The following is a 26,814-nucleotide window of genomic DNA, read 5'->3' as shown; positions in this document are numbered from 1 at the left end:
CACTGAAAAGTATAAGACACTGATGAAAGAAATCGTGGAAGACAAAAATAAATGTGCTCATTGATTGGCTGAATTAATATTGTTAGTTATGTTAATACTGCCCAAAGCCATCTACAGATTTGGTGCAACCCCTATCAAAATTTCAATTGCATTTTTTATAGAAATAGAACAAATTTAAAATTTTCATGGAACCACTAAAGACTTCAAACAGCCAAAACAATCTTTTGGCTTTTGTTTTTGTTTTTGTTTTGAAACCAAGGCGACACACTTCCTGGCTTTAATCTGTACTACAAAGCCGTAGCAATCAAAGCAGTATGGTATTGGTATAAAAAAACAGACAAACATTTCAATAGAACATAATGGAAAGTCTGGAGATAAACCCATATATATGATCAATTTCTTTGTGACAAAGGAACCAAGAATATACAATCGGGAAAGGACAGTCTCTTCAATAAATGGTTTTGGGAAAACTGGACAGCCACATGCAAAAGAATGAAACTAGACTACGATCTTATACAATACACAAAAAATGACTCAAAACATATCAAAGATTTGAATTTAAGGATCCAAAACCATAAAACTCTTAGATAAAGACATGGGGGTAAGTTCCATGACATAGATCTTGGCAATGATCTATGTAGTGGGACTACATCAAACTGAAAAGCTTCTGCACCAAAAAAAGGAAACCACTGATACAGTGAAAAAGGCGTTTTTCTGAAAGGGAGAAAATATTTGCAAATCATATGTCCGTTAAAAGATTGATATCTAAAATACATAATGCATACAGCTCAATAACAGAAAACCAAACAATTCAATTAAAAATGGGCAGAAGAACTGAATAGATACTTCTCCAAAGAAGATTGACAAGTGGCCAACAGGTACATGAAAAAGTGCTCTACATCAGTAATCATTGGGGTAATGTAAGTCCACATTCATAACCTGTTAGAATGGTTATCATCAAAAAGACAAGAAAATGGGGCATCTGGATGGCTCAGTCTGTTGAGCAGCTGACTCTTGATTTCAGCTCAGGTCATGATCTCAGGGTTGTGAGATCAAACCTTTCTTGGGCTCCACAGTCAGTGGGTAGCCTGCTTCTTTCTCCCCGTCCCTCCTACTGCTCTCGCGTGTGCATGCGCTCTCTCTGTAAAATAAATAAATAAATCCTTAGGGGAAAAAAAAAGACAAAAGGTAACAAGTGCTGGTGGTGATGTGGAGAAAAGAGAAACTAATGTTCACTGTTGGTTGGTATGTAAATTGGTATGGCCACAATGGAAAACAGTTATGGAGGTTTCTAAAAAAAAAAAATTAAATATAGAACTATCCTATGACCCATCATTTCTCTGTTCAGTAATAAATCCATTAGAAATGAAAACAGGATATCAAAGAGATATTTGCACTCCCTGCTTATTGTGGTATTATTCAAAATAGTTAATATGTGGAAACACCATAATCTCAGCCAGTGTATAAATGGATAAGATGTGTTGTGTACACACACACACACACACACACACACACACAGGAGTATTATATGGCCACGAGAAAGGTGGAAGTCCTGCCATTTGTGACAACATAGATGGACCTTCAAGGCATTATGCAAAGTGAAATAAGACAGACAAGTACGACAAGTACTGCATGGTATTACTTACAAGTGATATCTAAAAACAAAAAAAGAAGTCAAACTCCTAGAAACAGAGTAATAACGTGGTTGCCAATACCAGTTGTGTATACATGGAGGTAAAAGGGTACCAGGTATAAGATGAATAAGTTCTGAGGATTTAAAGTAAAATACAGTAAGAGCTACTACCTTTGTGCTTTGATAAGCTTTTTCAGATTGAAGAACAAAAGAAACTGTTAGTGTGAAAATAAAATATAGTGATTGATGTTAACATTTTATTATACAATTGAAATTTGCTAAGAGAGTAGAGTTTAAGTGTTGTCATACACACAGAGAAGAGTTAATATGTGTAGTAATGGATTTGTTAGTTAACCAGATGGGAGGAGTCCTTTCACGTTGTGTATATATATCAAATCACTACTGCTTTAATTATCTTAGTAAATCTGTCAGTTATACTTCATGGAACTTTTTAAAAAGTTCATTTGCATGTATACAAACAGGACCTTCTTGAACTGCCTGCATGGCTTTTTAAAATAATGAGCAAACGGGGTGCCGGGGGTGGCTCAGTAGGTTAAGCGGCTTTCTTCAGCTCAAGAGTCCTGAGATCGAGCCCCACCTCGGCCTCCCAGCTCAGTGGGGAGTCTGCTTCTCCTCTGCTGCTCCCCCTGCTGGTGTTCTCTTGCTTGCACACATTCTCTCTTAAATAAGTAAATAAAATGTTTAAAAAATAATGTATAGGTTTTTACTAGAATTATGATTGTTGAAGTCATGATGTTTCCATTCTTTTTTGTTAAACATTTTATTTATTTATTTATTCATGAGAGACACAGGCAGAGGGAGAAGTAGGCTCCATGCAGGGAGCCCGACATGGGACTTGATCCCAGGGCCCCGTATCATGACTAGAGCCAAAGGCAGGTGCTCAACCACTGAGCCCCCCAGGTCCCCCTGCTGTTTGCATTCTGAAGTTTGTTGCATGAGAATTTCTCTGGGCAGATTGGAGCAGAGATATTCTATGAAGCATCAGTACAACTCCTGATGACTAAAAGCAAGCTCAAATGTGGATTCTATCTTATGGCTCTAGGTATTCCCACATGCAGAGAACTGTTCTGCATTTATTTTTACTCTATCTTTTTACTTTTTGTCTCATAATTCCTACAGTTTACTTGGGGATGTGGCTTTAACCATGTACTGCTTTCAGATTGCATTTTGTCTTTTTTTTTCTTCACAGTCATGGGATTGAAAATCAACATTTGACAAATAACTGTCTAGATCATTGTACAAAGAATACAATGTTTTGCTTTTTTTTCTTGTGTTCATTATGAGTTTCTTTTTAAGTAGTACTCTGTAAGAGGCAGTAGCTATACCATTGAGGCTAAGCTTATGAACTCTGGAGCCAGACTGCCTGGTTGTGCATCGAGGTGTACCACTTAGCACATGTCTCACCTTGAATAGGTGTTTATTTTCTCAGTGCCTCAGTTTATCATGTGTAAAATGAGGATGACAGTGGTACCTAGTGTTGTTTAGAGGAGTATAAATGAGTTACTTTCTGTAAACAGAATGATATGAAGCAGAGCTGACACATATATTAAGTAGAGATAGACATATATGTACAGTACAGGCTCTTTGGCATATTTGTGATTATGAGAATTTTAAATATGTATATTTATATATACTGTGCATGTATATGTTTATAATATATATGATATGTGCATATATTTATATATATTCAGAAATAATAGTGCCTATAGGAAAATAACTGTAGAAAAACAAAGGTAGTATGATAATATATATAATATGCACAAAAATAAGATCTTTCAGTCATTTCATTAGAAAAAGCATAGTGTACAAGTAAAAAATCATAATGAAATCAGTAAGATCAGTGACTACTATTTCTTGAAGATTTAATTGCTGGGCACTGTGGTAGGTCTTTTCTGGTTTCAACAACTTATTTCTTCATCTAGCTAGTTATATAATATTGGAGAATTTCCTTAACCTCTCTCTAAGCTCTGATTTTATCATCTATGAAGTAGTTATTGATGTCTGTTCTTTCTTTATAAATGTATCTTTTTAGTATAAAATGAGATAATGTAGTGAAATGATCAATGGGCTAGTACATAATTGTTTGATATATATTGATAAATTATGTAGCATGTAATCATAATGTTGGTTAACAACTGATCCTCAGTTTTCTTGAGAGCACAGATGTATTAGGAGCTACTGACTTCTCTGACCCTAGGTAGTTTACTGAATCAAAAATATTTGTATGGAGAAAGACAATTATTATATGATCTCAGTCATATGTGGCCTTTAAGAAACAAAACAGAAGATCATTGAGGAAGAAAGGAAAAAATAAAACAAGACGAAATCAGACAGGCAAACCATTAGGAGACTCTAAATCATTGGAGCCAAACCAGGGGTTGCTGGAGGGGGGAAGGGTAGGCTAACTGGGTGATGCACATTAAGGAGGGCACATGATGTAATGAGCACTGGGTATTATATAAGACTGATGAATCGCTGTCCCCTACCTCTAAAACCAATAATGCATTATATGTTAATTAATTGGATTTAAATTTTATTTTACTTTTTTAAAATTTTATTTATTCATGAGAGACACAGAGAGAGAGAGGGGGGCAGAGACACAGGCAGAGGGAGAAGCAGGCTCTATGCAGGGAGCCCAACGTGGGACCTGATCCCGGGTCTCCAGGATCACGCCCTGGACCGAAGATGGCACTAAACCACTGAACCACTGGGGCTGCCTGGATTTAAATTTTAAAAAACAAAAAATATCTGTATAATATATGTTCATATGTATTTATGATATACATATCAATAGATATATAATTATATATGATTTAATAATATACATTATTATAACTACATATAATTTAATATAAAATATACTTGTTATATCATATTTTATAATATATAACAATGTAATTATATAGCAGTGTATAATTATATATTTATATATAGTATTAGTATATGTTATAATATAATTGATATATTAGTATAATAATATATAATAGTATAATATTGTATAATTCACAGATGGGTAAGAGTTTTTGTGAAGTATGTCCATTTTTATGAATCATCTTCCTGCCATACATGGAAGTTTTATTTTTATAGTGTTAGTATCTTTGTTGTGTGCTTGTGATTTATACTCAGTTGTCTCTGTGGTCCAATTAATAAGCCCATCAACAAATTCTATTTGAATGTTCTCTATCAGCATTTGCAGGTGTTATTCTTTTTTTTTTTTTTAAGATTTTATTTATTCATGAGAAACACAGAGAGGAGAGAGAGAGAGGCAGAGACACAGGCAGAGGGAGAAGCGAGCTCCATGAAGGGAGCCTGACGTCAGACTCAATTCCAGGACCTTGGGATCACACCCTGGGCTGAAGGCGGCGATAAACCGCTGAGCCATGCGGGCTGCCCTGCAGGTGTTATTCTTGACTACAATTCTGACCGCACTTTAATTTATATGTTTTGTCCCTGTCTGCCAAGCAGTTTGTGAGGCTCCCCCATGGCATCGCTCATTGCCTTCTTTGCATCCCTGGCCCTAGCACTTTGCTAGGTAGAACAGGAAACCATCAGTATACGTTTATGGGATAAATAAACAAAGAATAGAAAGGAAGTCAAATTGATCTGACAGAGTAGCTTGCATTTCTAAGAATCAAGAAACTGAGCTTCTAAGAAATCTTTAAAAAGGTTACTGATCCAGGAGGATTGGGCCTCTAGGAAGAGAGCGTGATGCCAAGTAAGTTAGAATTTGTATGTTTTATCTATTTGTCTCTGGTTGGAGAGTATAAAATATAAATATTTCAACTCTTCTGAAGTTTTTCTTTTAACTAACTTAATACATTATAATTATTGAACAGAGGCGGGCTAGCAGAAAGACTAAATGGACTGCAGAATCGAGAGAGATCTGCCATTTCTTTGTGGAGACATCAGTGTGTTTCTTACCAAAAGACACTTTCAGGTAAGGCCTGCACTGACATCTGAGACTGTGGGTTAAGTATGTGCCAGTTGAAAGTATTTAACATTAAGATATATAAGTTTGATCATTAGTATTTTCATGACTTTTTCTTTTCTCCAGGTGTCCTGTAGATCTTAGAAATTGTTCTAAGGGATACCTAGTTTTTCCTTGGAGTCTGGCCACTGCACACTTAAAAAGCCAGATATTGGATGTACCATCTTTGTACTACATTAGTGTTTATGCCACACCTTTTTTCCCTTTCCATCACAAAAAAACTAGAATGCTGATTCTTGAGGGTTCTTAGAGATCTTCTAGTCTGAGCTCCTCTTTGGGGAATGGACAGAGTATGTAGCCTAGCAGAGGGAAGTGACTTGCTCTGATTACTCAGATTAGAGGAAGAAACCGGCTAGAGCCCCAACCACCTGACTGCCAGTGTCATGCTCTTTCAGTGGGGCCACATTGTGCCTCATAAAAGTAATTTTTTCACTCCTCTACTGATTTGTTCTTAGTATTACATTGAGGAATAAAAAAACACCCCAGATTGGACTTTATGTGTCAAGTATGGTATTTATCCTGAATTTTTTTGACTTAATAGTCTTGAAATATTGGAAATATCCTCAAGGTGAAAAAGAATACTTGGAGAAACTTTAATTTGGAACATAAATTCCTAGGAAATAGGGCAGCCCAGGTGGCTCAGCAGTTTAGCATCGTATTCAGTCCAGGGCGTGATCCCGGAGACCCGGGATCAAGTCCCATGTTAGGCTCCCTGCATGGAGCCTGCTTCTCCCTCTGCCTGCATCTCTGCCCCCCTCCCTCTGTGTCTCTATGAATGAATTAATGAATAAATAAGTAAATAATCTTTTTAAAAAAATTCCTAGGAAATAATTGGGGAAAAATAGCTTCTGTCTGCCTTCTTTTCTCCTTCAGCATTGTCTCTGTCATTGTTGTATCACATTTGGAGGCTTACTGTATGGTAAGTACAATGTTGAGGGCTTACTACATATTAAATCATTTAGTATGTAAAATGTGCTCTAAGATTCAATTTGCTTTCCTTATTTTCCAGGGACAAAAGCTGTAGATTGAATATATGGTGTAGATGAGTAAGTCCAGATTGAGGTTATATATGTAGTCCATGTTCTTATTCACTGATCTATTAAGGCTTTTATTAGATGATCTGTTTAGGCTGGAGAAAAGATTAAAGAAGGCAAGTGATTAAGAAACCAGCAAAATAGAAATAGTGATACAAATGTGATTTTTGTTTGGGAAAATGTAGTCTTTCAACGTGTAGGTCCACTGATTTAAGGAGTAGAGGACATAAATTTGAATTTGTAAATCATGAATCTTGTGTAGGATCCCCTAAAATCTAATGATTTTGATAGGGAGGTGTCAGATTACCTTCTTAATTATTCATGTTGATATTCATATTGATATATACCAGGAATCATTCTACATTGTTGTCCTTGGCTTCTCATTACAGTGAATTGATCCAAGTGTAAAGCACAGAGTAGAGGTATCTTCTAGAGTTGGAATAGAAAAATACCAAGTAAAATAAGTGTGACTGTGTGCTTGGAATGAAGAGGGGAAATACGACCTTTTATTTGGCTCATAAGCACCAAAAAGCTTATTTGGAATGTTCCTTATAATTTGGGGATATAAATTATGCCATGATAAAAGACAAAGGCAAAATAAAAAGCACAGAGCCCAAAATGAATCCATTAATTTGGTATATGAATGTACCCATCTCCAATAGATTTTGCTTTCTTTCTTTTCTTTTTTTTTTAACTAAGCTCCACACCCAACATGAGACTTGAACTCACAATCCTGAGGTCAAGAGTCATGTGCAGTGCTGACTGAGCCAGGTGCCCTTTCAATAGATTTTTCTTTGACGAGTCTGAACATTTTTAGATTTGGATTTCATTTTTTGTTTCTTTTACATCAATGTATTATTTTTCAGGTCCATCAGACCCTCTCCTTGGTGTCTTGTAATACATCATGCTATTTTTCTCATTCCTTTTTTTATTTTTATTTATTTATTTTTATTTATTTATTTATTTTTATTTATTATTTATGATAGTCACACAGAGAGAGAGAGAGGCAGAGACACAGGCAGAGGGAGAAGCAGGCTCCATGCACCGGGAGCCCGACGTGGGATTCGATCCCGGGTCTCCAGGATCGCACTCTGGGTCAAAGGCAGGCGCCAAACAGCTGCGCCACCCAGGGATCCCTCCTTTTTTTATTTTTGAAAGGTTATTTATTTATTTGAGAGAGAGGGGAGAACAAGTGGGCGAGCACAAGCAGGGGGAGGGGCAGAGGCAGAGGGAGAAGCAGGCTCCCGGCTGAGCAGGGGGCCCAATGCGGGACACCATCCCAGGGCCCTGAGACCATGACCCGAGCTGAAGGCAGGCCCTTAGCCGCCTGAGCCACCCTGGCGCCTCTTCTCATTCCTTTTTATATTTATTATAAACATGTATTGGGAAGAACATTTCACTATTTTGTTTACCTTGTGGCTTGGCAGAAGTTTTTTCTTTCAGTTTAGAAAATTATATTTTCTTATTTCTATATATTTGTAATTGAGTAAATAAAGGGAAAACTTGTAAATATTAAATAGAGGTCCTCCTTCTACCCCCCAATTCCAAGAATGAAAATCTAGGAAACAACTGAGATGCAGTGATGAATTTATGACACTCTCTATATGGTTAATCTAAAGCCTCTGAGCCTCTTACTTTCCTACGTAAGTGTCTCGACTGAGCTCCTGCGAACAGTGACTCCCATGCTGCGTAGGAGCACGTATGGCTATGGGACAGAGTCAGCACTCGTAGATGGTGAGAATAAAGAGATACAGCATTATTCTGAGGTCATTTTCATACCACATCTGATAGTTTAGAGGCAACCAAAATCAGCTGCTCTTCCTCCACCTTAGGGTTTGGATGTGCCTTCCGGCTTACAAGTCCTAAAGTCAGATTCCATTTTATATCTTACACACAGAAGTGGATTGTTCATCTTAGGTTAATTTTGACTGAACAGATGAATACATCGGGCTTGGCTTTCCCTTCTAATGGGTTTACTGAGAAATCTCGGATTAGTAGTAATTTTAGGAACCACATCTTGGTTTTTGGTTAGATATGAAGTATAGCACTCAGTCCATCTTTATTTCCTTCAAGATACAGTTAATCCAGGATACAATCACTGACCTTATTCAAACTTTATCAGTTTTACATGTACTTGTGAGTTTGTTTTGTTTATGTGATTTTATCATGTGCAGATTCAGGTGCGCACCACCGCAGTCTGGATACAGAATAGTCCACCGCAACAATGCCTCAGGCTACCCTTTCATAGCCACAAACACTTCTTTCGCACCCTCCTTTCTTACATTTTGCAACCACTAATCTCACCATTTCCATAGTTTTGTCATCTCAAAAATTTATGTAAATGGAATAATACAGTGTATAACCTTTTGAGATTGGCTTTTTTCACTCAACACAATTCCTTCAAGATTTATCTAAGTTTGTATGTGTATCGGTAGCTAACTTCCTTTTTCTGGTGAGTGGTAGCCCATGATATGGATGTACCAATATGTTTAACTGAGGGACATTTCGATCATTTCCATATTTGGGCTATTACAAATAAAGGTGCTATGAATATTAGTGTACAAGTTTTTGAGTGAACACAGGTTTTTATTTTTCTGATACAAATGATCGAGGCAGCAATTACCAGGTGTTATAATAAGTGCATGTCTAGTTTTATAAGACATTGCATATTAGTATCAAATATTTCAACGAATATTTCTAACATAGCATAATTTTTTTTGACATCTTTGTAGATTTCATTTTTTAATTCACTTTTTCTGGGCTATTTTATAACTCCCACTTAGAATCGTTGTTTTCCCTGTTTATACCTTTGAGTATATTTCAGTATAAAAGTCATATATTAATATTCTTCAACCTTGAACAAGTTTTAAATGTGTGCGTATTTCCTTGGCTGTTTTATCGTCATCACTAAGAAGAAGGGACTGAGGTTGGCGACAGAACAGAGAAGTGTGTGTGCAGCATATGAACGCTAATGTAGATGGGTGTGTGAGTTGACAGGCAGAGAAGAGGGGGCCAGAGGCCTCACCACTAAGGGTCTGGAGGCCATAATTGGATTTTCTTAAAATTTATTGAAGTGTAATTAGCATACGTTATATTAGTTTCAAGTGTACAACAAACTTACTGATATGGCAGTTCTGTGCATGACTCAGTGCTCACCATAAGTGTGGTTGCCATTTGTCACCATGCAGTGTTGCTACATTATACTGTTGACTATGCTAACTATATTCTCTGTGCTGTACTTTTTATTTCCATGACTTACTTATTTTATAACTGAACGTTTGTACTTAATAATCCCCTCTGTCTATTTTGTCCACCTTCCATGTGATGCCTTAGAAATATACATTTTGAAATGTGGCTGTGGAATGGGAAAGGATGATTTTATTTTTCTTCCATTCTGAATGGAAACAGTTTTCCAACATTCCTTTGTGATGGCCAGTTTTTATTATGTGATATCCAAAGCATTTCATGGATTTGTTAATCCGTTTAATCTTCACGATAACCCTTCCAGTTAGGTCTTCTGATCCTACTTAAAGATGAAGAGAATGTGGACAGGCACAGCCCTGTGTGTCTCGCCAGCAGGTCACAGAACCAGATTTGCATCAGTCTGTCTCAGTGGCCTGTGATCATATTCCATCTCCTTCTAGATAGATTTTTGGGAGGCAGATCCAGGTAGGCACCGATAATGTATGCCTGGGGCATGACTGAGTTCTGGAAACATGAGTGTAGTGAAGTCTGCCCCGATTCCCTTGCTCAGCCTGTGTTTAATAAGAGTGTGACAAATATTTTCACAATATGTTTGATATTCAAGTTTTTAAAACTAAAAATAGTTAAGAATATTCTTAGATGGATAAATCCTGTGAACTCCTTGTATTGTTTAGGAAGAGAATGGGGGAAAAAAAGCTAATGAAACCAAAAAAAAAAAAAAAAAAAAAAAAAGACGTTCTTCAGAGAAGTTATTTTTCATTATGAGATTTTTGTTCTGAAAAGTTCACTCTAAATTTGAGAAAGATTGTAAGGGAGAAAAAGAAACAAGTAAAATCTGTGAAGTACAGTAGCATTTACCGGTGTCCAAAGCAGAATTCCCTCTGAATTATCTTTTTCTTCAGCACGTGGCTATCAAATATGTTGAGAGTGGTCACTAAGAGTGTGTGTGCGTTCTCACTTGAGGACGCTTCTGATATACCTGTGAAGGTAAAAAATGATACAGGTTTTCTGTGCATGTTTGTGTGTTGCAAACATAATAAATATATCGTCTTAGGGATCCCTGGGTGGGTCAGTGGTTTGGCGCCTGCCTTTGGCCCAGGGTGTGATCCCGCATCGGGCTCCGGGTATGGAGCCTGCTTTTCCCTCTGCCTGTGTCTCTGCCTCTCTCTTTCTCTCTCTCTCTCTCTCTCTGTCTATCATGAATAAATAAATAAATAAAAATCTTTAAAAAAGGGATCCCTGGGTGGCGCAGCGGTTTGGCGCCTGCCTTTGGCCCAGGGCACGATCCTGGAGACCCGGGATCGAATCCCACGTCGGGCTCCCGGTGCATGGAGCCTGCTTCTCCCTCTGCCTGTGTCTCTGCCTCTCTCTCTCTCTCTCTGTGACTATCATAAAATAAATAAATAAAAATTAAAAAAAAAAATCTTTAAAAAAAAAGTTTAAAAAAATAAATATATTGTCTTGAACTTCAATTAGTATTATAAGAGTAAAGAACAGACTTATTTATTCATATTGGTATTCGTATTTAACAGCTTTTGTATTAGCATTTTTATCTTTTTTTTTGCCTGTTGCCACTGGGTCAAGGTCAGCTGAAATTTTGTGAAGAGTAGGCCACAAAATGCTATGGCTTCCATAATGCCTTTCTCCCATACTGCCATCAGGGAACCCTTGCTTTCCACTTATGGCACGAGCCAGCCCCTCAGGGCGCCCCCCTCAGTTAGTTGGTGGAATGCCCATGCTGGCTCAGCTCCATGAGGTGCTGAGTCTCCGTAGGATTCACAGTTACTGGATTGCCAGACCCTTTTAGATGACTTAACTATGCACCACTAGGGTATCTGCTTAAAGTAAATGTGTTCACTTTTCAGGAGTTACTGTTTTCTCATTTATCTTATTATTTTAATTTCCTAGTCACTTTGCATTGAGAACATTTCATTTTCCAACCATAACTTTTACAAAATTATATTCACTGCCTTACTGTTTTTCCAATGCCATATTTTATTATACATGTCCCCTTTTGTTGCTTTTTTATGGGGTTTTTATTTGTTGTTTGTTTCTCCTGCAGAGAATGGCCTCTGAATTTAGGGGAAAAATCTGCTATTTATTATTTCTTCCTTTATTTCTGGATACCAGACTTGAAAGTTTTTCAGAGTTGATGCAAATTGGTGAGACCGGATTTCAGATTGATGCAGATAATTTAAGTGATGGCTCCCACTGAATGCTCCTTCCTGCCAGGCACCGAGTGAGGCAGTACCTACACACTTCTTCATGTCACTAATTGTCTCCAGAACACTTCAGAGCTGCACTATGCCTTCCAGATCATAAAAGTACCCAAAATGTTCTATTATTAGTCCCATAGAATCAGAAATTGTTTGTTAAATGAGGAAAACTGATTTGGGGATGGAGATAGGGCTGCTACTCTTTTAAATCCTGTTTTTCACTGTCAGTTGTTAAACAATGTGGGGTTTTTTTTTGTTTTTTGTTTTTAAGTTTTTTTGGATATTTAAGATCACTTCAGTTAGTGAATCAACTGAAGACGAGAATCAGTGTTTTCAATTAGCTAACTAATTATGAAACATTGGAGGTTTTATTCTTTCTTAACTTTTGCCAGAAAAATTATGTTCTGTTTAACTGAGATTTTGAATAGTCCAATTTTTTTCTGTTTCTGTTTTTTCCTTAGTTTTAGTGAGAAAATCAATAAGTTTAAGGCATACAGCATAAATATTTGCTATACAAATATCATAAAATGATCCCACAATAAGTTCAGTTAACATCTATCTTCTTACATAGATATAAGAAAAGATAAAATTTTTTACTTATGATGAGAACTAGTATTTACTGTTTTAGCATTGACTGTAGTCAGTTTTGTAGGTTACATCCCTAGTACTATTTAATCTTACAACTGGAAGTTTACAGTTTTTAATAATCTTCATCAGTTCCCCCCTGCAACACATGTGCACTGTGTGTGCATTCGCTTGCTCCTTTCCAGCTCTGGTAATCACAAATCTGATGTCTTTCTCTGTTATTTGGGGATATTTTTGGGTTTTGGTTTTGTTTTTATTTTTTTGTTTAGATTCCACATATTAGTGAGATCATTGAATTATTTCACTTAACATGTGCCCTCAGGGTCCATCTGTGTTACCACAAGTGGCGAGATTTCCTTCTCATGACTGAGTAGCATCCTATTGTGCATATATTTTTTTTCCAGTGTGTATGTGTGTGTGTGCTCATGTATATGTGTATATATGTGCACATATCATTTTCTTCATCTACTCATCTATTGATGGACACGTAGGTAGTTTCCAGATCTCAGCTATTGTAGATAATTCTGCTGTGAATATGGAGATGCAGATATCTTTTCAAGTTAGTGTTTTCACTTTCTTTGACTAAATACCCAGAAATAGAATTGATGGATTAGATGGTATTTCTCTTTTTTATTTTTTTGTGGAATCTCCATACTGTTTTCCACAGAGGTTATACCAATTTACATCCCCATCAACAGTGCACAAGGATTTCCTTTTCTCCAAATTCTTGCCAACATTAATTATTGTTCTTTTTGGTGCAAGCCATTCAAACAGGTGCAAGGTGATATCTCACTGTGGTTTTGATTTGCATTTCCCTAGTGATTAGTGATGTGCATCTTTTCATGTACCTGTTGGCCTGAATAGCCCATATTTTAATTTTTTTTCCTTTGTGCAAAATCATTATAATTGAAAGATTTCTTTAGGTTATTATTGAAGACCAGTAAGAGGCAATTTACATTAGTATATATTATGTTCAGGTAATGAAATATAAAAGTACAATTTAAACCTTTGGAAAATGGTTTATGCATTAGATGCAGTGGATACAACAGAATTTTTATTTAGATGTCTTTTACCATGTGAATATTTCCTTTTATTAAATTATATCTTGTGTTGAAACATAAACAAAGAAGAAAGACCAGAAAACATAGACATGCAGCTTAACACATGCTTATAAAGTAGGTACTGCTATAACCACCATTATTATTACTCTTGTTTCTTTTATTCGTTCATCCAGATTTTTATTAAGCAACATATATGCTTCCATCACTGACACAGTGTCTGACCCCATTATAGCATTATAATTAATTTTTTCTTGCTTCCTTATTTAAAATAGTAAAGCTTTAGTCTTTAGAAGGAAACAAAACAGTATTTTGCACTTGAAGATGTTTTAATAATGTCTGTGAAACTTTACTTATTCAAGTGCTTTTTGGAAAATTAGACAAAAGAAACAAAACTAGAAGGAATAAAGTATATTATTTCTTAGGAATTGTAGAGTAGAATGATTACAGCGAATTATTCCTTAAAGAATGTTTTATTTATACAATTTCAAAAGAAATTGAAAGAATCCATATACTATTCCTTGTGCTGATGATTAACTATAATAAAATACTCAGAATAGTGCTCTGGAGCAATTCTAACCAATGCCTTTAAGCTTTCTTCACATTGTATAGCAGTTTGGAAATATTAGTAAATATTATAAAATAAATTGTAGAAAACCATCAACAAAGGTTATCATTGGAAAAGGTGTTGGGGCAGGGTTTCTTTTTAAATATTTCGTTTATGAAAGAAGAAATTTATCAGAATCAAATACATTGCTTTTATAATTAAGAAGTAAGAAAAGTGAGAAGTAGCAAATAGCACCCTGGATTTTACTTATCAGTTACTAAAATGTGCACCATTGTATCAGGAGGCAAATAGCTTAATAATGAGACTGGTTTTTCCATTGGGGCAGTTTTTCAAAATGCAGAGTATAAGCTGTTGTTTGTCCTTGAGCAGAAGCAGCTGTGAAGAAGCTCAGAGGCTTGGTTTTGTTCTCTGACACCACCACAGTTTCCCATTAGGTACTCTCCCTGGAGCTCTCCTTGTTACCTGCACAGACCTTACGTAGGCATTTCTGTGCTCCCGATGCAAAGGAGGGCTGAGTCTCAGAGAACCCTGGCCTTGGGCCACCCACTGTCCCCAGCGTCCCTCTGGCCAACCCCAGGAGAAGTGGCTGCAGGATCTGAGGAGCAGGGTCCCGCTGGCCCTGTTGGGAACAAGCAGGCAGAAATCAGGCCCCTGCCTCCTTCTTGTTGCTCTCAGGGACCCCTCTGAGTCTGGGGAGCCCATTTTTCAGACTCACCACTTGAGTGGTCTAGAGAGGAAGAAGGAATGTCAGGGCCAGCATTTTCTTTTCTTTTTTTTTTTTTTGAACATAAATAAAAACTTTTATTTTTTTAATAATAAATTTATTTTTTATTGGTGTTCAATTTGCCAACATACAGAACAACACCCAGTGCTCATCCCGTCAAGTGCCCCCCTCAGTGCTCATCACCCAGTCACCCCCACCTCCCGCCCTCCTCCCCTTCCACCACCTCTAGTTTGTTTCCCAGAGTCAGGAGTCTTCATGTTCTGTCTCCCTTTCTGATATTTCCTACCCATTTCTTCTCCCTTCCCTTTTATTCCCTTTCACTATTATTTATATTCCCCAAATGAATGAGACCATACAATGTTTGTCCTTCTCCGATTGACTTATTTCACTCAGCATAATACCCTCCAGTTCCATCCACGTTGAAGCAAATGGTGGGTATTTGTTATTTCTAATAGGGCCAGCATTTTCTATCCAGAAACAGTGGTGTGAGTGGAAAGAAGAGCCAAGAATCCTGTGTAAATATGTGTGTGTCTCAAAAGACTTACCTAATTTCTTTGCTGCAATATTATCTCACAATTAAAGAATAATTTGGGGTAGAAAATGGTGGGCTGATTATTTCTATCAAAGCAAGTTGATTGGCAAAGTATGAGCCCTTTATTTAGACAAGAAATAATTGTTAGGAAATACATATGGTTTAATCTAAGTCTCCTGTAGCTGTGTTTTTAAAGTTAGGAAAGAGAGCTGTTGTGAGCTGTTCATTTAATTTGTGTAATTTTGGGCAACATTTTATGCCTCATAAGTATTTTGTTTCCGTGGAGACATAGGGGATTTGGGGCAAAATAGGACAAGTTTATAAAACAATGTATTTAGATTTACAGAATGAGAATGACATGGATTGAAGAAGGGTTGTTGTTTTAGAGTACACAGTCTTTAAAAAGTCACTTAAACTTCTTTTTCTTAAAGTTTGATGTACCTTATTTACCACTCTAGTTTCCAGTGAGGGGACACTGCAGTGACCTGCTCCGTGTGGGTCGACTCCAGTTTGGCTGTAGTTCCTTTTCTTGACTTCCCCTTTCCTTTGGGCTCAGGGGAGCTGTCTCTGGCTTATCTCCAGCTTCCTCCAGCCAGTAAAACCAGAAAGCCAATTACATGTCGAAGCTTTATTTTTTTTCTCTTTTTTACCCCTATCCAAATTTTGCTGTAGCCATCGTATTTAATATGGCTTTTTGCCATCCTGTGCAAGAACAATTCAGAATTCACATGAATTCTCTGGGCTGAGGTAGTCAGGTTGGGAGACCCACTATGGTATTAGTTTGTCCAGTGTTAGGGCTGTGATTTCATGTCTTAAATGACTATAATTTCCAATGATCATTGTAAGTGTAAGCTAACAAGGAGTATGAAGGGTTCATATTTGAACTCTTGACTTTCATAATGTTATTTCATAACTTCATTAAAAATAAATGATGGGTCCTGAGAAATAGAGGAGGAAATACTACCACACTCAGCTCTCTGCTAGTGTCTCTGTCACACCTCTGCTGCGTCTGCCAATCCATTCTTACCTTCATTTCTTAGAAATTATGTCTTGTGAATTTTTCTACGTAAAAAATCTATAAAATGTGGTTTGGTGACACAGCAGAATTCAGTGATGCCTTTGGGTTCCCTGTAGATTACTTAATCTATGCTGTCTCCATTTCTTTTTATATGAAAAGAAAAATAGTAGTTTCCAGTTTTAAGATTGTTTTCTCATAGGCCTGAGGTTTAAAAAAAATCTTTATGTCTGTTTTCTGGTGTAAATGATCTGAAAATAAGACTGCACAGTTGGCCCATTCTGAATGAATTGTATAGCAGGCAAAACATGTTTCTTGTTGAATTCTATATGTAGTTCAGTAAACAAAAATTCATTCATAGTGTTAAATTGGGACCTTGTCAATGATGAACATTATCTACATCTTAAAAGCCCTGTTTTCAACAATTAGTAAAGTATTGATATTGGCAGGGCAGCAATTTTCTTTTTATTTTTGGCTCTCTTGAGTCGTCATTTTTACCCTCAAGCCTAAGTTCATAGCAGACTGGCATTTGTGAATGCTAGAAATCTTGTTTGTCCTCTTGACCGTTTCACCAATCTAGTTTTCTAAATTTCTTTAGCTCATTTTGTTTTCAAAGGGGTTATAGGTTTTCCATTTGGGATCCTGCTTCCTGGAGAAGACTCTTTGAAAGTACAAGCCCAGACTTGACTTTTTCCTCGTCTTTCAGTAGGGATTGCCAAGGAAGGTGGCCCTGCTCTGGTAGCCCATGCAGTGTGAATCTTAATGAAAGAAAGTGCTCTAAGAGTGCTGCTCCTGCTTATCACACAGTACTACCTACCTTTCTGACTAGATGCAGTTGTAAATTTTTCTGTTACCAAATAGGAACTTTTTCAACCTGCAAACAGAATAAACAAGTTCTTGGGTTAGTGAAATGCCTTGTAAAGTTGTAAAAAATTGGAAGCTGCGCTTTTGTTTTGTGATAGTGATTTATAAGAGTGGTGGGGAGGCCCACTCTCATATCCCTTTTCGTCCTACTGTGATGCTTCATTTCCATTAATTAGTTTTTTCCTGCAGTACTCACACAGCTGGGCACCCTCCCTCCTGGTTTGCTCTTCCCATGTTCGTTTTCCTTCTTGGTTTTTTTTTTATTTTTTTTTTATTTATGATAGTCACACACACACACAGAGAGAGAGAGAGAGAGAGGCAGAGACATAGTCAGAGGGAGAAGCAGGCTCCATGCACCGGGAGCCCGATGTGGGATTCGATCCTGGGTCTCCAGGATTGCGCCCTGGGCCAAAGGCAGGCGCTAAACCACTGCGCCACCCAGGGATCCCTCCTTCTTGGTTCTTTGCTGACTCCTCTTTTGTGTGCAACTTCAGCAGATGTTCCTCAGACTTCTGTCCTGGCCCTCTTCCTGTCCTCGTGGCCTTGATGGGTAATCGAGGATCTGCATGCTGCCTCCCCAAGGAGGTTTGGTCCTTCTGTGTCCTGGTGCCTTTCTTGGCCAGCCCCAACCCTACCGGCACCTAAGAACTCTGCACCTTCCACAGACCCAGCGTGCCCCAGCACTTGCCTTTCTTGGTCTTAATTGAGCTATTTTCCATTAAGACTTTCTTGTACATGTTTTTCAATCCATGTCGCCCCTATATTCTGATGATTCAGCCTCAGAACTCTCAAGTCAGAGCTCTTCATGTATTGCATCTGCTACTAGTTAAGGCTCAAATTCTCTCATGCCTGGATGATTGTGTCAGTTTCCATCTGGTCTCCCTGCCACTGACCTTTCCTCATTTTCAGCCTATCACAGTCATCATCCTAAGAGGCAAATCTGATAATTTCATGATTCTGCTTTTTCTTTTGACTGCTTATTACCCTTGGAATAAGTGTTCACCACCTTTAGGCTGTCTTGTGCGGCATTCTTGGTCACGTGCCCAGCCTACCTGATGTCGTCTCATTTCCCACTTCCCCACACCTGTGCATGATGCTGAACACCTCCTTCATGGCTCAGCTGTGTCCTTCATGATGCATTTGGCTACTGGGCCTAATAGACTTTTGTCCCTTTGTACTTTTACTGCCAGTATCGTGTTATACTGTAATGACACAGAGTATAAGTGAATAATAGCTGAGCAGAGTGCTGCAGAGACGCGTAGGGCTTACCCAGAAGCTCCCATCAGTGTCTGGTAACTGAGGAGGTGTTTATGATGCAAACAAATAGATGTCAGTGGGGAATTTAAAAACATTACGTGACATCTGAGTGCAAACACAGTCCTCGGGAGATGCTGGTTCTGGCCTCAGCTGTGCCAGAACCCAAAGCCTATGTGGGCACATGTGGGGCACGGTGATCTGTGCCTCACTTTCTTTACTGATCACAGTTGAATTTGTTAGGCCTTGGGTTCTTTTGACTTTAAAATTCTGTCTTGCTGTTTTACCTTGTCTTGTGTGCTGTTCCCATGTAAAGGCACTCTGAGCATTTTTCACGAAGGAGTCCCTGCACGTGTTTTGCTTCCTTTGCACTTTTTCCATGATTGGAACTGTCTGGTCTCTCGCTGCATGATTTTCAAGAGAGGCACGTTCATGACATCATCTCATTTTAATCCTTAAGTTCCTTTCCCTTCTCCTTTCCTCCCCTCTTCCCTGTTAGTGTTTGTTATAATATTGTTGAACAGATACAGCACCCAAGACTGAAATACCTACTTTTGTTTAGTAGTTGTGAATTTGCTGTACTTGTTAGGACATGCGCTGCTCTGGTTAATTGTAGATTTTGCCTGTTTTGACCTAATATAAAGTGACTCAGCTAATGAATTAGAAGTTGTTCATTAGAATATCCTTTCTAAATAATTGTTACAGGAGAGGAGAGGTTTGAGGATTGGTTTTGGAATACGTATCAAGAATAGTAGGGCAGGGGATCCCTGGGTGGCTCAGTGGTTTAGCGCCTGCCTTTTGCCCAGGGCGCGATCCTGGAGTCCCGGGATCGAGTCCTGCATCGGGGTCCAAGGCATGGAGCCTGTTTCTCCCTCCTCCTGTGTCTCTGCCTCTCTCTCTCTCTCTCTGTCTATCATAAATAAATAAATCTTAAAAAAAAAAAGAATAGTAAGACAGTAGAGGCACCCTGGATTCTATGAATGCATCAGTAAGTGTGTTTATAGTGTTTCCACATGCAGAGGGTGTGCTCTTCTGTACAGATGTACATGCAGTTCTGGCCTTCTTCAGTATTGTTTAGAGGAAGGTAGGTGTGAGCCTCTAAACCCTACAGCACTCTTCGAATCATCTACAGTTAGTAATTTGCTATGTTACGATGCCTGAAAATTTTCTCAACACATCTATTTTTCAGTTGATGTTACATTTATAAAAAAGATACTTAGATCTCTATTTCTCTACTTTTCTTTAGCCGTAAGAGCTTTTAAAAGTTGTTTTCAGTGTGATTTTTGGGTACCACTTTAAACCTATTTTCCTAGCCAAGAATATTACCTATAGTGTTATGAAATAAGGTATTTTAAATGAGGAAGTTTTTTTGATAAAGAGGGCCTTGCTTTGAGTATTCAGAGGAGCAGGGGCATTATTCACATTTGGTGGTCCTCTACACTTCACCCATTGGAAAGATTAACCTGGAATGCTTCTGTCTCCCTCCGTCAGCTTGGGCTGCCATAACAAAGTGCCACGGATCGGGGGGGGGGGGGGGCGCTTACAAAACAGACATTTCTTCTCACAGAGGCCAGAATTCTGAGATCAGGGTGTTAACCATCATGATCCAGTCCCAGTGAGAGCTTTCTTCCTGGCTTATGGATAGCTGCATCTAGCTGGGTGCTCACATGACCTCTTTGTGCACAAGAAGAAAGACAGATCGCTAGTGCCTCTTAGAATCCTACTGAATCTGTGCCCCCATCCTTGTGACCTCATTTAACCTTAATTCCTTCCTTAGAAGCACCATCTTTAAGTATAGCTACACTGGAGGTTAGGGTTAGAGCCTCACATGTGAATTTGGGGGGACACAAACATTCAGTCCAAAGCATTTGCCAAAGACCTCCCAAAATTCATGCCCTTCTCATATGCAAAACATAGTCATTTCATCCCAACAGTCCCTAAAGTTAAACTCATTCCAGCATCAACTCCCAAGTCTAATGTCCAAAGTCTCATCTCTAAATATCATCTAAATCATAGGTGGGTGGGAGTCTAGGAACCATTCATCCGGTGGCATAATTCCTTAATAGCTATAAGCCTGTGAAACAAGACAAGTTAATGTGGTTCCAAATATACTGCTGGGACAGGTATAGGATAGGCATTTCATTTCAAAAAGAAGAAATGGGAAAGAAGAAGGGGGTGGTAAGTCTCAAGTAAATCCAAAACTACCAAGGAAAATTCCATTAGATTTTAAGGCTCAGGGAAAATTCCTTTAGTTCAGTGCTCTGCCCTCCAGGTCTACTGGGATATCAGAGTTACCTCTATGGCTCAGTAGGGCCTTTGCTCTTACAGCTTTCTGCAGAGGCCTCACCACTGAGGCAAGGAGGAGGCAGACTGACCCAGCTAAACCAAAAAAGTACACCTATCCTTTGAAAACCAGGAGAAATAATCAGCCCTGCCCGCTGGGCCTAGGGTTGAGTGGCAGGCAGCACCTTTAGAGTCATCCTTCCCTTTTTTGAAAGATGATGCATATTCCCAAAAGAGTAGTCCTCTTTTGACAGCCTTCCTTCATTACTTCTAGTGTCTGTCTCCTCAGTTCAAATAGCAGTATTTTTGCTCATACATTGTGCAATCTCACTATCAAGTGATAGTCTAGCCACACCCTTGGTGTTCTTGTCCAAAATGCTTTATTTTTTGCAATATGGACAGGCAGAGAACTTTCCAAGTCTTGAAGTGCTGCTTCCTTTTTGCTTAACAATTCCTTCTTCAATTCATCTCTCCTCTCTCAAATTTTACTCTTAATTCAGGAGGATGCAGGCTATATACCATTTACATTTTGGTTAGAAATCTCTGCTGAATAATCTAATCTTGTGGCTCACAAGTCCTATCTTCTGCAAAACACTAGAACACAATTCAGCCAAGTTCTTTGCCACTTTATAACAATTATTGTCTTAATCAGTTTGGGCTGCTATAACAAAATACCATAGACTGAGTGGCTTAAACAATAGGTATTTAATTCTCACACTTCTGGATTCTGGGAAGTCCAAGCGTAAGGTGCCAGTAGATTCGGTTCCTGGTGAAAGCCAACTTTCTGGTTTGTAGACAGCCACCTTGCTTATATCCTCACATGGCAAAAAGAAAGATCATCTCTCTTGTGTCTGTCCTTATAAGGGGCTAATCCTGTTCATATGAGCTCCATCCTCATGACTTCATTATTTCTGAAAGCCCCGCCTCCAAATACCACCATTAGGGATTAGGACCTCAGCATATGAATTTTGGTGGGATACAAACATTCAGTTCATAGCAATCCCCTTTCCTCCAGTTTCTAATAATCTCCTCTTCATTTCTGTTTGATGTCCCACCAGAATTATCCTTAACATATATATTTCTAGAATACACCTTAGAACTCCTCTAGCCTCTAACTCAGCTCTAAAGCCACTTCACATTTTTAGGTATTTGTTACAGCCGTACCCAGCTTGAGTTGCCGTGACGAAATACCATAGATTATGTGGCTTAAACAACAGAATTTTTTTTCTCACACTTTTAGAAGCTTAGAAGTACAAGATTAGGGTGCTACCATGGTCATTTTCTCAAGTGAGAGCTCTGCTCCTCCTTGTTTGTAGGCAGCAGCTATCTGGTTGTGTGGTCTTGTAGCCTTTGCTCTATGCTTGGTAGAGAGAGATTGGGATTGCTGGTGCCTCTTCTTACCAGGACACTAATCTATTAGATCTGAGCCCCACTGAATGGCCTCATTCAACTTTAATTACTTTCTTTGGAGGTTCTATCTCCAAATACAGTCACACAGAGAGTTAGGACTTCAACATATGAATTTATGGGGGGCACAAACATTCAATCCAGAATATCCCTCTTGTCCGTTTTTTATATAAACTTTGCTTAGGGATCCATTGTCTTCCTGGAACCTTTTTATACTTTTTCCTTACCTAGATTTCTTAAAAAACTGGACCGTTTATTGCCTTTTCACCCTCTCCCAAAACAGTAGGCTGCCTCGGCAGAAAAAGTCACAGTAATGTTTCTGATGGTAGTACTGTGACACTGTGATTCTAGGTGGCTTTGCTACATTCTGATTGTTTTCATTGCTTTAGACTGCAATGAACATTCCGATTGCCTGGTCAGTATTATCTAGGCTTTTTCTTTCTTTCTTTCTTTCTTTCTTTTTTTTTTTTTTTAAGAGTTGGGTTTCAGATTTCTATTTCATGCTTAGGATTATTGTGGCTTTTGGTGAAGAATATTTTAAACTGGGTGAAAAGGCAAAAAAAAATGTGGAATCAAGAAGTGAAAGCACAATTGTTTATAGTTCAGTAAGCACTTGTGGTTAACAAATGTGTCTGTTCATCATTGCCAGATGACTTAAAATTTTATGGGAGAACATAAATTTTAAACAAAAAGTAATTTTGCTGTTTACAGGGTAAAGATGTGAATTTCTTCAGAATATAGTTTTTAGGCAACCTGGACCTCCTGCTTTGGAGCTTTCTGAGTTTTATTGTGAAATTATCTATGAAAAGAATCTGATGGCAGCTTATAAAATTTACTCAGAAACTAGCTTTTATTTAACAAACAATAATAATGCAATTTTGCAACTAATAAGAGTCTCACACATTGAATACTCACAGGACCATAATATTGCTAGATATCTGGGAATCCTTGGTAAAATTAGGCATAGTTAGAACCTCTCAAAAGAAAAGATAGTATGATTATGTACGAACAACACAATTAAGATTTCATTGCATGTTAATGAAGAAAACAGTGGTTTTCAGATACAAATAGTGAATAGATAAAACATCACTTGGATTTGATTTTGGAATATATCGTTTATTTTTCTTCTTAGAGCAGCACTTGAATCACAGTTAATTTACATTCTTTGGATGCGTATCACGTCCAGTTGAGGTAAGGGGAAATCATCTTGGTTAACAATGAAACTAAGACTAATAAAATAGTTCCCAACGTTCTTTACATCAATTTGTAGTAGAGTTGACTTATCCATACGTATTTATTAGTACTGATTCAGATACTGCATTGAGTTCATGGTTTAGTAAACAAAACTATTCATTTTATGTGTGAAAATAATGGTAAGTGAGACGTGCAGTGATAACATAAAGAAGAGCAATAAACTCATCTGGATGGGAAAAGAAAGTTGGGTTCAGGTTGTTCACCAGGGAGATGGTGATGAAACTCTTTCTTAAAAGTAAAGAAATTATTATAGAAATTATAGAAATAATTAAAAATACTTGAGTAGAACTGGGGAATTTGAGGTTAGATTGGCAAGAGATAAAGTAACAAAGATATTTCTATACAATGGAAAGTAGTTTGGATTTTATCAAGTGGATAACCAAAGGGTTCAAGCACAGGGGTGGCTATTATTAAACTTATACATAAAAAGAGCCCTGTAGTAGGCCTTACGTACTATAGATTAGAATGGCCTGGTACTAGACTGCAGAAGTCAGTTAGGGCCAGGCTATTGTAATAACTAAGACACATCTCATCTCATCTTAATATATCCAAAACTGATGTCTTCATTACCAGTATTCTCCCCATCAAGGCCACCTGTTTGCTTTTTTTTTTTTTTGGCCATAGTAGCCTCCCAACTGGGCTGTGTCTTCCTTTCTGTCCTCAGTCTGTTCTCAGTAAAGCAGATTATGTGCCTTCCTCTTTGGCTTCCCATCATAGTCGGAGGAAATAACCCAAGTCTACACAATGGTGTAAGACCTTGTCTTTTCTCTGCTTGACCGTTGTCATCTGATCTCCTCTCGCCTGCCACCAGGCCCAGTCAGACTGCATTTTTTTTTTTCTCAGCCAGAATAGGAGTGGACTCTTCCCTGGAGGGATGGAATGAACTTTTGGGGAAAGCTGAGACGTCTAGTGGGGATATTGAAGCCACCAGAATACCATCCTGTTTCTTTTGGCATTTGGAGAGCCTAGCTGAGCATAAGAAGCACTGTAGCCAATCATTTGAACTTGAGGATAGAGATATTCAAATGTACTCCTAGGATTCTAGGCCTTTTTCATTTTACAAGGTTGGGATTTCCATTTTTAAGAACTGTTTTAGCTGCTATTCATAAATGTATATATGGATAGAAATTATTAGATCCTGTGGTATGCTTTCTATATGAATTCTTTTATTCCTATTTCTTTAAACATTTAAAGTCTTTGGTTTTATACATAAGTATAAATTCATATGTTTTGTGTATCTGTGTACACACGCACACACACACATGCATGCACCAGAAGTCAATAGAATAGAACGAGTTAATGAAAGGTACTATTTAAAATTTCACAAGTTATTAACAAAAGCATACACGTAGGACCATTTTGGTACTAGAGGCGCATATCATTTTGAGGAGTGGGGGGAAAAGCTATAAAATACCTTTAAAAAGAGTAAAATGTGACCTGATTATACTACCGTAATCCAGAGTGAGTACAACCAGGAGAGTTGTAACAATCACAGCTAATGGTAACCGTGTCGGAGTATCTGTTAAGGGACAGCTCCTACCTGTACTGGAAGCAGGGGGACTTTAAAATCCCCTGATGTCCATCCCTGAGGCTTGCTGTGCTGTACCCCCAACCTCTGTGTGTGTGTGTGTGTGTGTGTGTGTGTGTGTGTGTGTGTCTTCCTGTGTCTTTGTGTGTAAGTACATGATGGGTGAGGACTGAGGGAAAAAGGAATGGTGGGCACTTATTGGTGGTTTAGGCCCAAAGGAAAGAAAAAATACCAGTTTCACAGAATAGTAGGCCATATTCTTTAAAGCAAAACACTGTATAGATTAGCCTAATGGGATACATCTGAAGGTAAAGAGAGACAGAGTAATAAAGTAGAGTGAAATTCCAAATTACTATGTAGCTAATGTTTGGGTAATTAAATGGAGTAACTTGTAGTGCTTTATGAAAAGTATTTCTCTTAGAAAAACTTAGAGGTGTTTCTGTCCTCTGTAGGAAGATCATTTCATTATCTCTCCCCACATGCTAACTCATTTCACTTGGTACTTTCTTACATAGTTTTCATCAATTTCTTATATGTATTTCTTGTATAAATGTTCTTGAAAGTTATCATCATAATATATATTAATTTACCAACATAACCTCCTTAGGAGGATTTGAATTGAACTGCATGTAAATGGACCTTGGCTCCTTGTACATTCCAAGTAAATACCTGTATATTTCAAATAAGTCATTTAACCCAGTAGTCTCAGATACATTTTTTTTTTTATCATTTATTTGATTCTTTTGTGGCCTCTCAGTCATTTAAGACCAGAATTTTTAAAGAATTTTTTTTAGCTGATACGGGATCCCTGGGTGGCGCAGCGGTTTAGTGCCTGCCTTTGGCCCAGGGCACGATCCTGGAGACCCGGGATCAAATCCCACGTCGGGCTCCCGGTGCATGGAGCCTGCTTCTCCCTCTGCCTATGTCTCTGCCTCTCTCTCTCTAAAAGTTAGCTGATAAATCATTCATTCATTTGGCAAATGTTAGCCTTTAGGTTAAAAATTTTCCCTTTGAACTAAGAATTGTTTTGTCTGCTATTCATATATATGGATAGAAATTACTATCTCACATGGTATACTTTCCGTAGGAATCCTTTTATTCCTGTTTCTTAATCATTAGAAGTCTTTGGTGTTACATAGGAATATTTATGCTCTCCATTCAATCTTTGTGGCACTTACTGTTCAGTATTTAGTTCTGTGACAAAGTTATCCTCCTCTTTTACAGTATATTGATCAGTGTTGACATTCTGACCACGTCCAGCCATAGCAGCAGCCTCTGCTTCTCAACTGGATGTGCTTTCTTTACGTTTTAAGCAAGTCTTACGTTTTAACATAGTAAAATAGGAAAAAAGCATCACTCACATTTTCCTAACCAGCATTTACCCAAGAGACAGTTTAGTCAGTGACTTGTAAGGACATTCAATTTCTAGGATTAGACCGGCCAGTAATTCTCTGTGATCTTAAGAAAATCATGTGAGCAAGTAACTTTTTTAGCTTTCTTATCTGCCTAAAAAGGGAGATTAATATCTTCCTTACCTATTTCATAGGGTTATTGTAGGTGAGGTATGATAATGGATTTGAAAATGCCTTGGGAGTAGGAATGGCAGTGACCATGGTGATAGTGGCTGCCTTTACTCTGCATGTGTG

At 38.0% G+C, this 26,814-nt stretch overlaps 1 protein-coding gene and 1 long non-coding RNA gene across 11 annotated transcripts in view; one reads left to right on the top strand and one right to left on the bottom strand.

Moving 5' to 3' along the window:
• The window catches only part of SPIDR (scaffold protein involved in DNA repair), a 435,376-nt gene that overhangs the window by 139,011 nt on the left and 269,551 nt on the right, over positions 1-26,814 (top strand). For all 10 annotated transcript variants that reach the window (XM_038583990.1, XM_038583988.1, XM_038583989.1 and 7 more), the window contains one exon: positions 5,491-5,591. In XM_038583990.1, coding sequence (XP_038439918.1) covers positions 5,491-5,591 — 101 coding nt within the window. The remainder of the gene's footprint in view (positions 1-5,490; positions 5,592-26,814) is intronic.
• LOC111094030 lies at positions 13,797-22,719 on the bottom strand. The gene is made up of 3 exons (XR_005384195.1): positions 22,614-22,719; positions 17,396-17,452; positions 13,797-14,926 (listed from the first exon to the last, which is right to left on the bottom strand). It is a non-coding gene; the product is annotated as an uncharacterized LOC111094030 (long non-coding RNA).

This window comes from Canis lupus, chromosome 35 (genome assembly GCF_011100685.1).
Source record: "Canis lupus familiaris isolate Mischka breed German Shepherd chromosome 35, alternate assembly UU_Cfam_GSD_1.0, whole genome shotgun sequence".
Lineage (NCBI taxonomy): Eukaryota > Metazoa > Chordata > Mammalia > Carnivora > Canidae > Canis > Canis lupus.
Note: the sequence above shows the minus strand (reverse complement) of the source record. Positions and strands in the feature narration are given on the sequence as shown.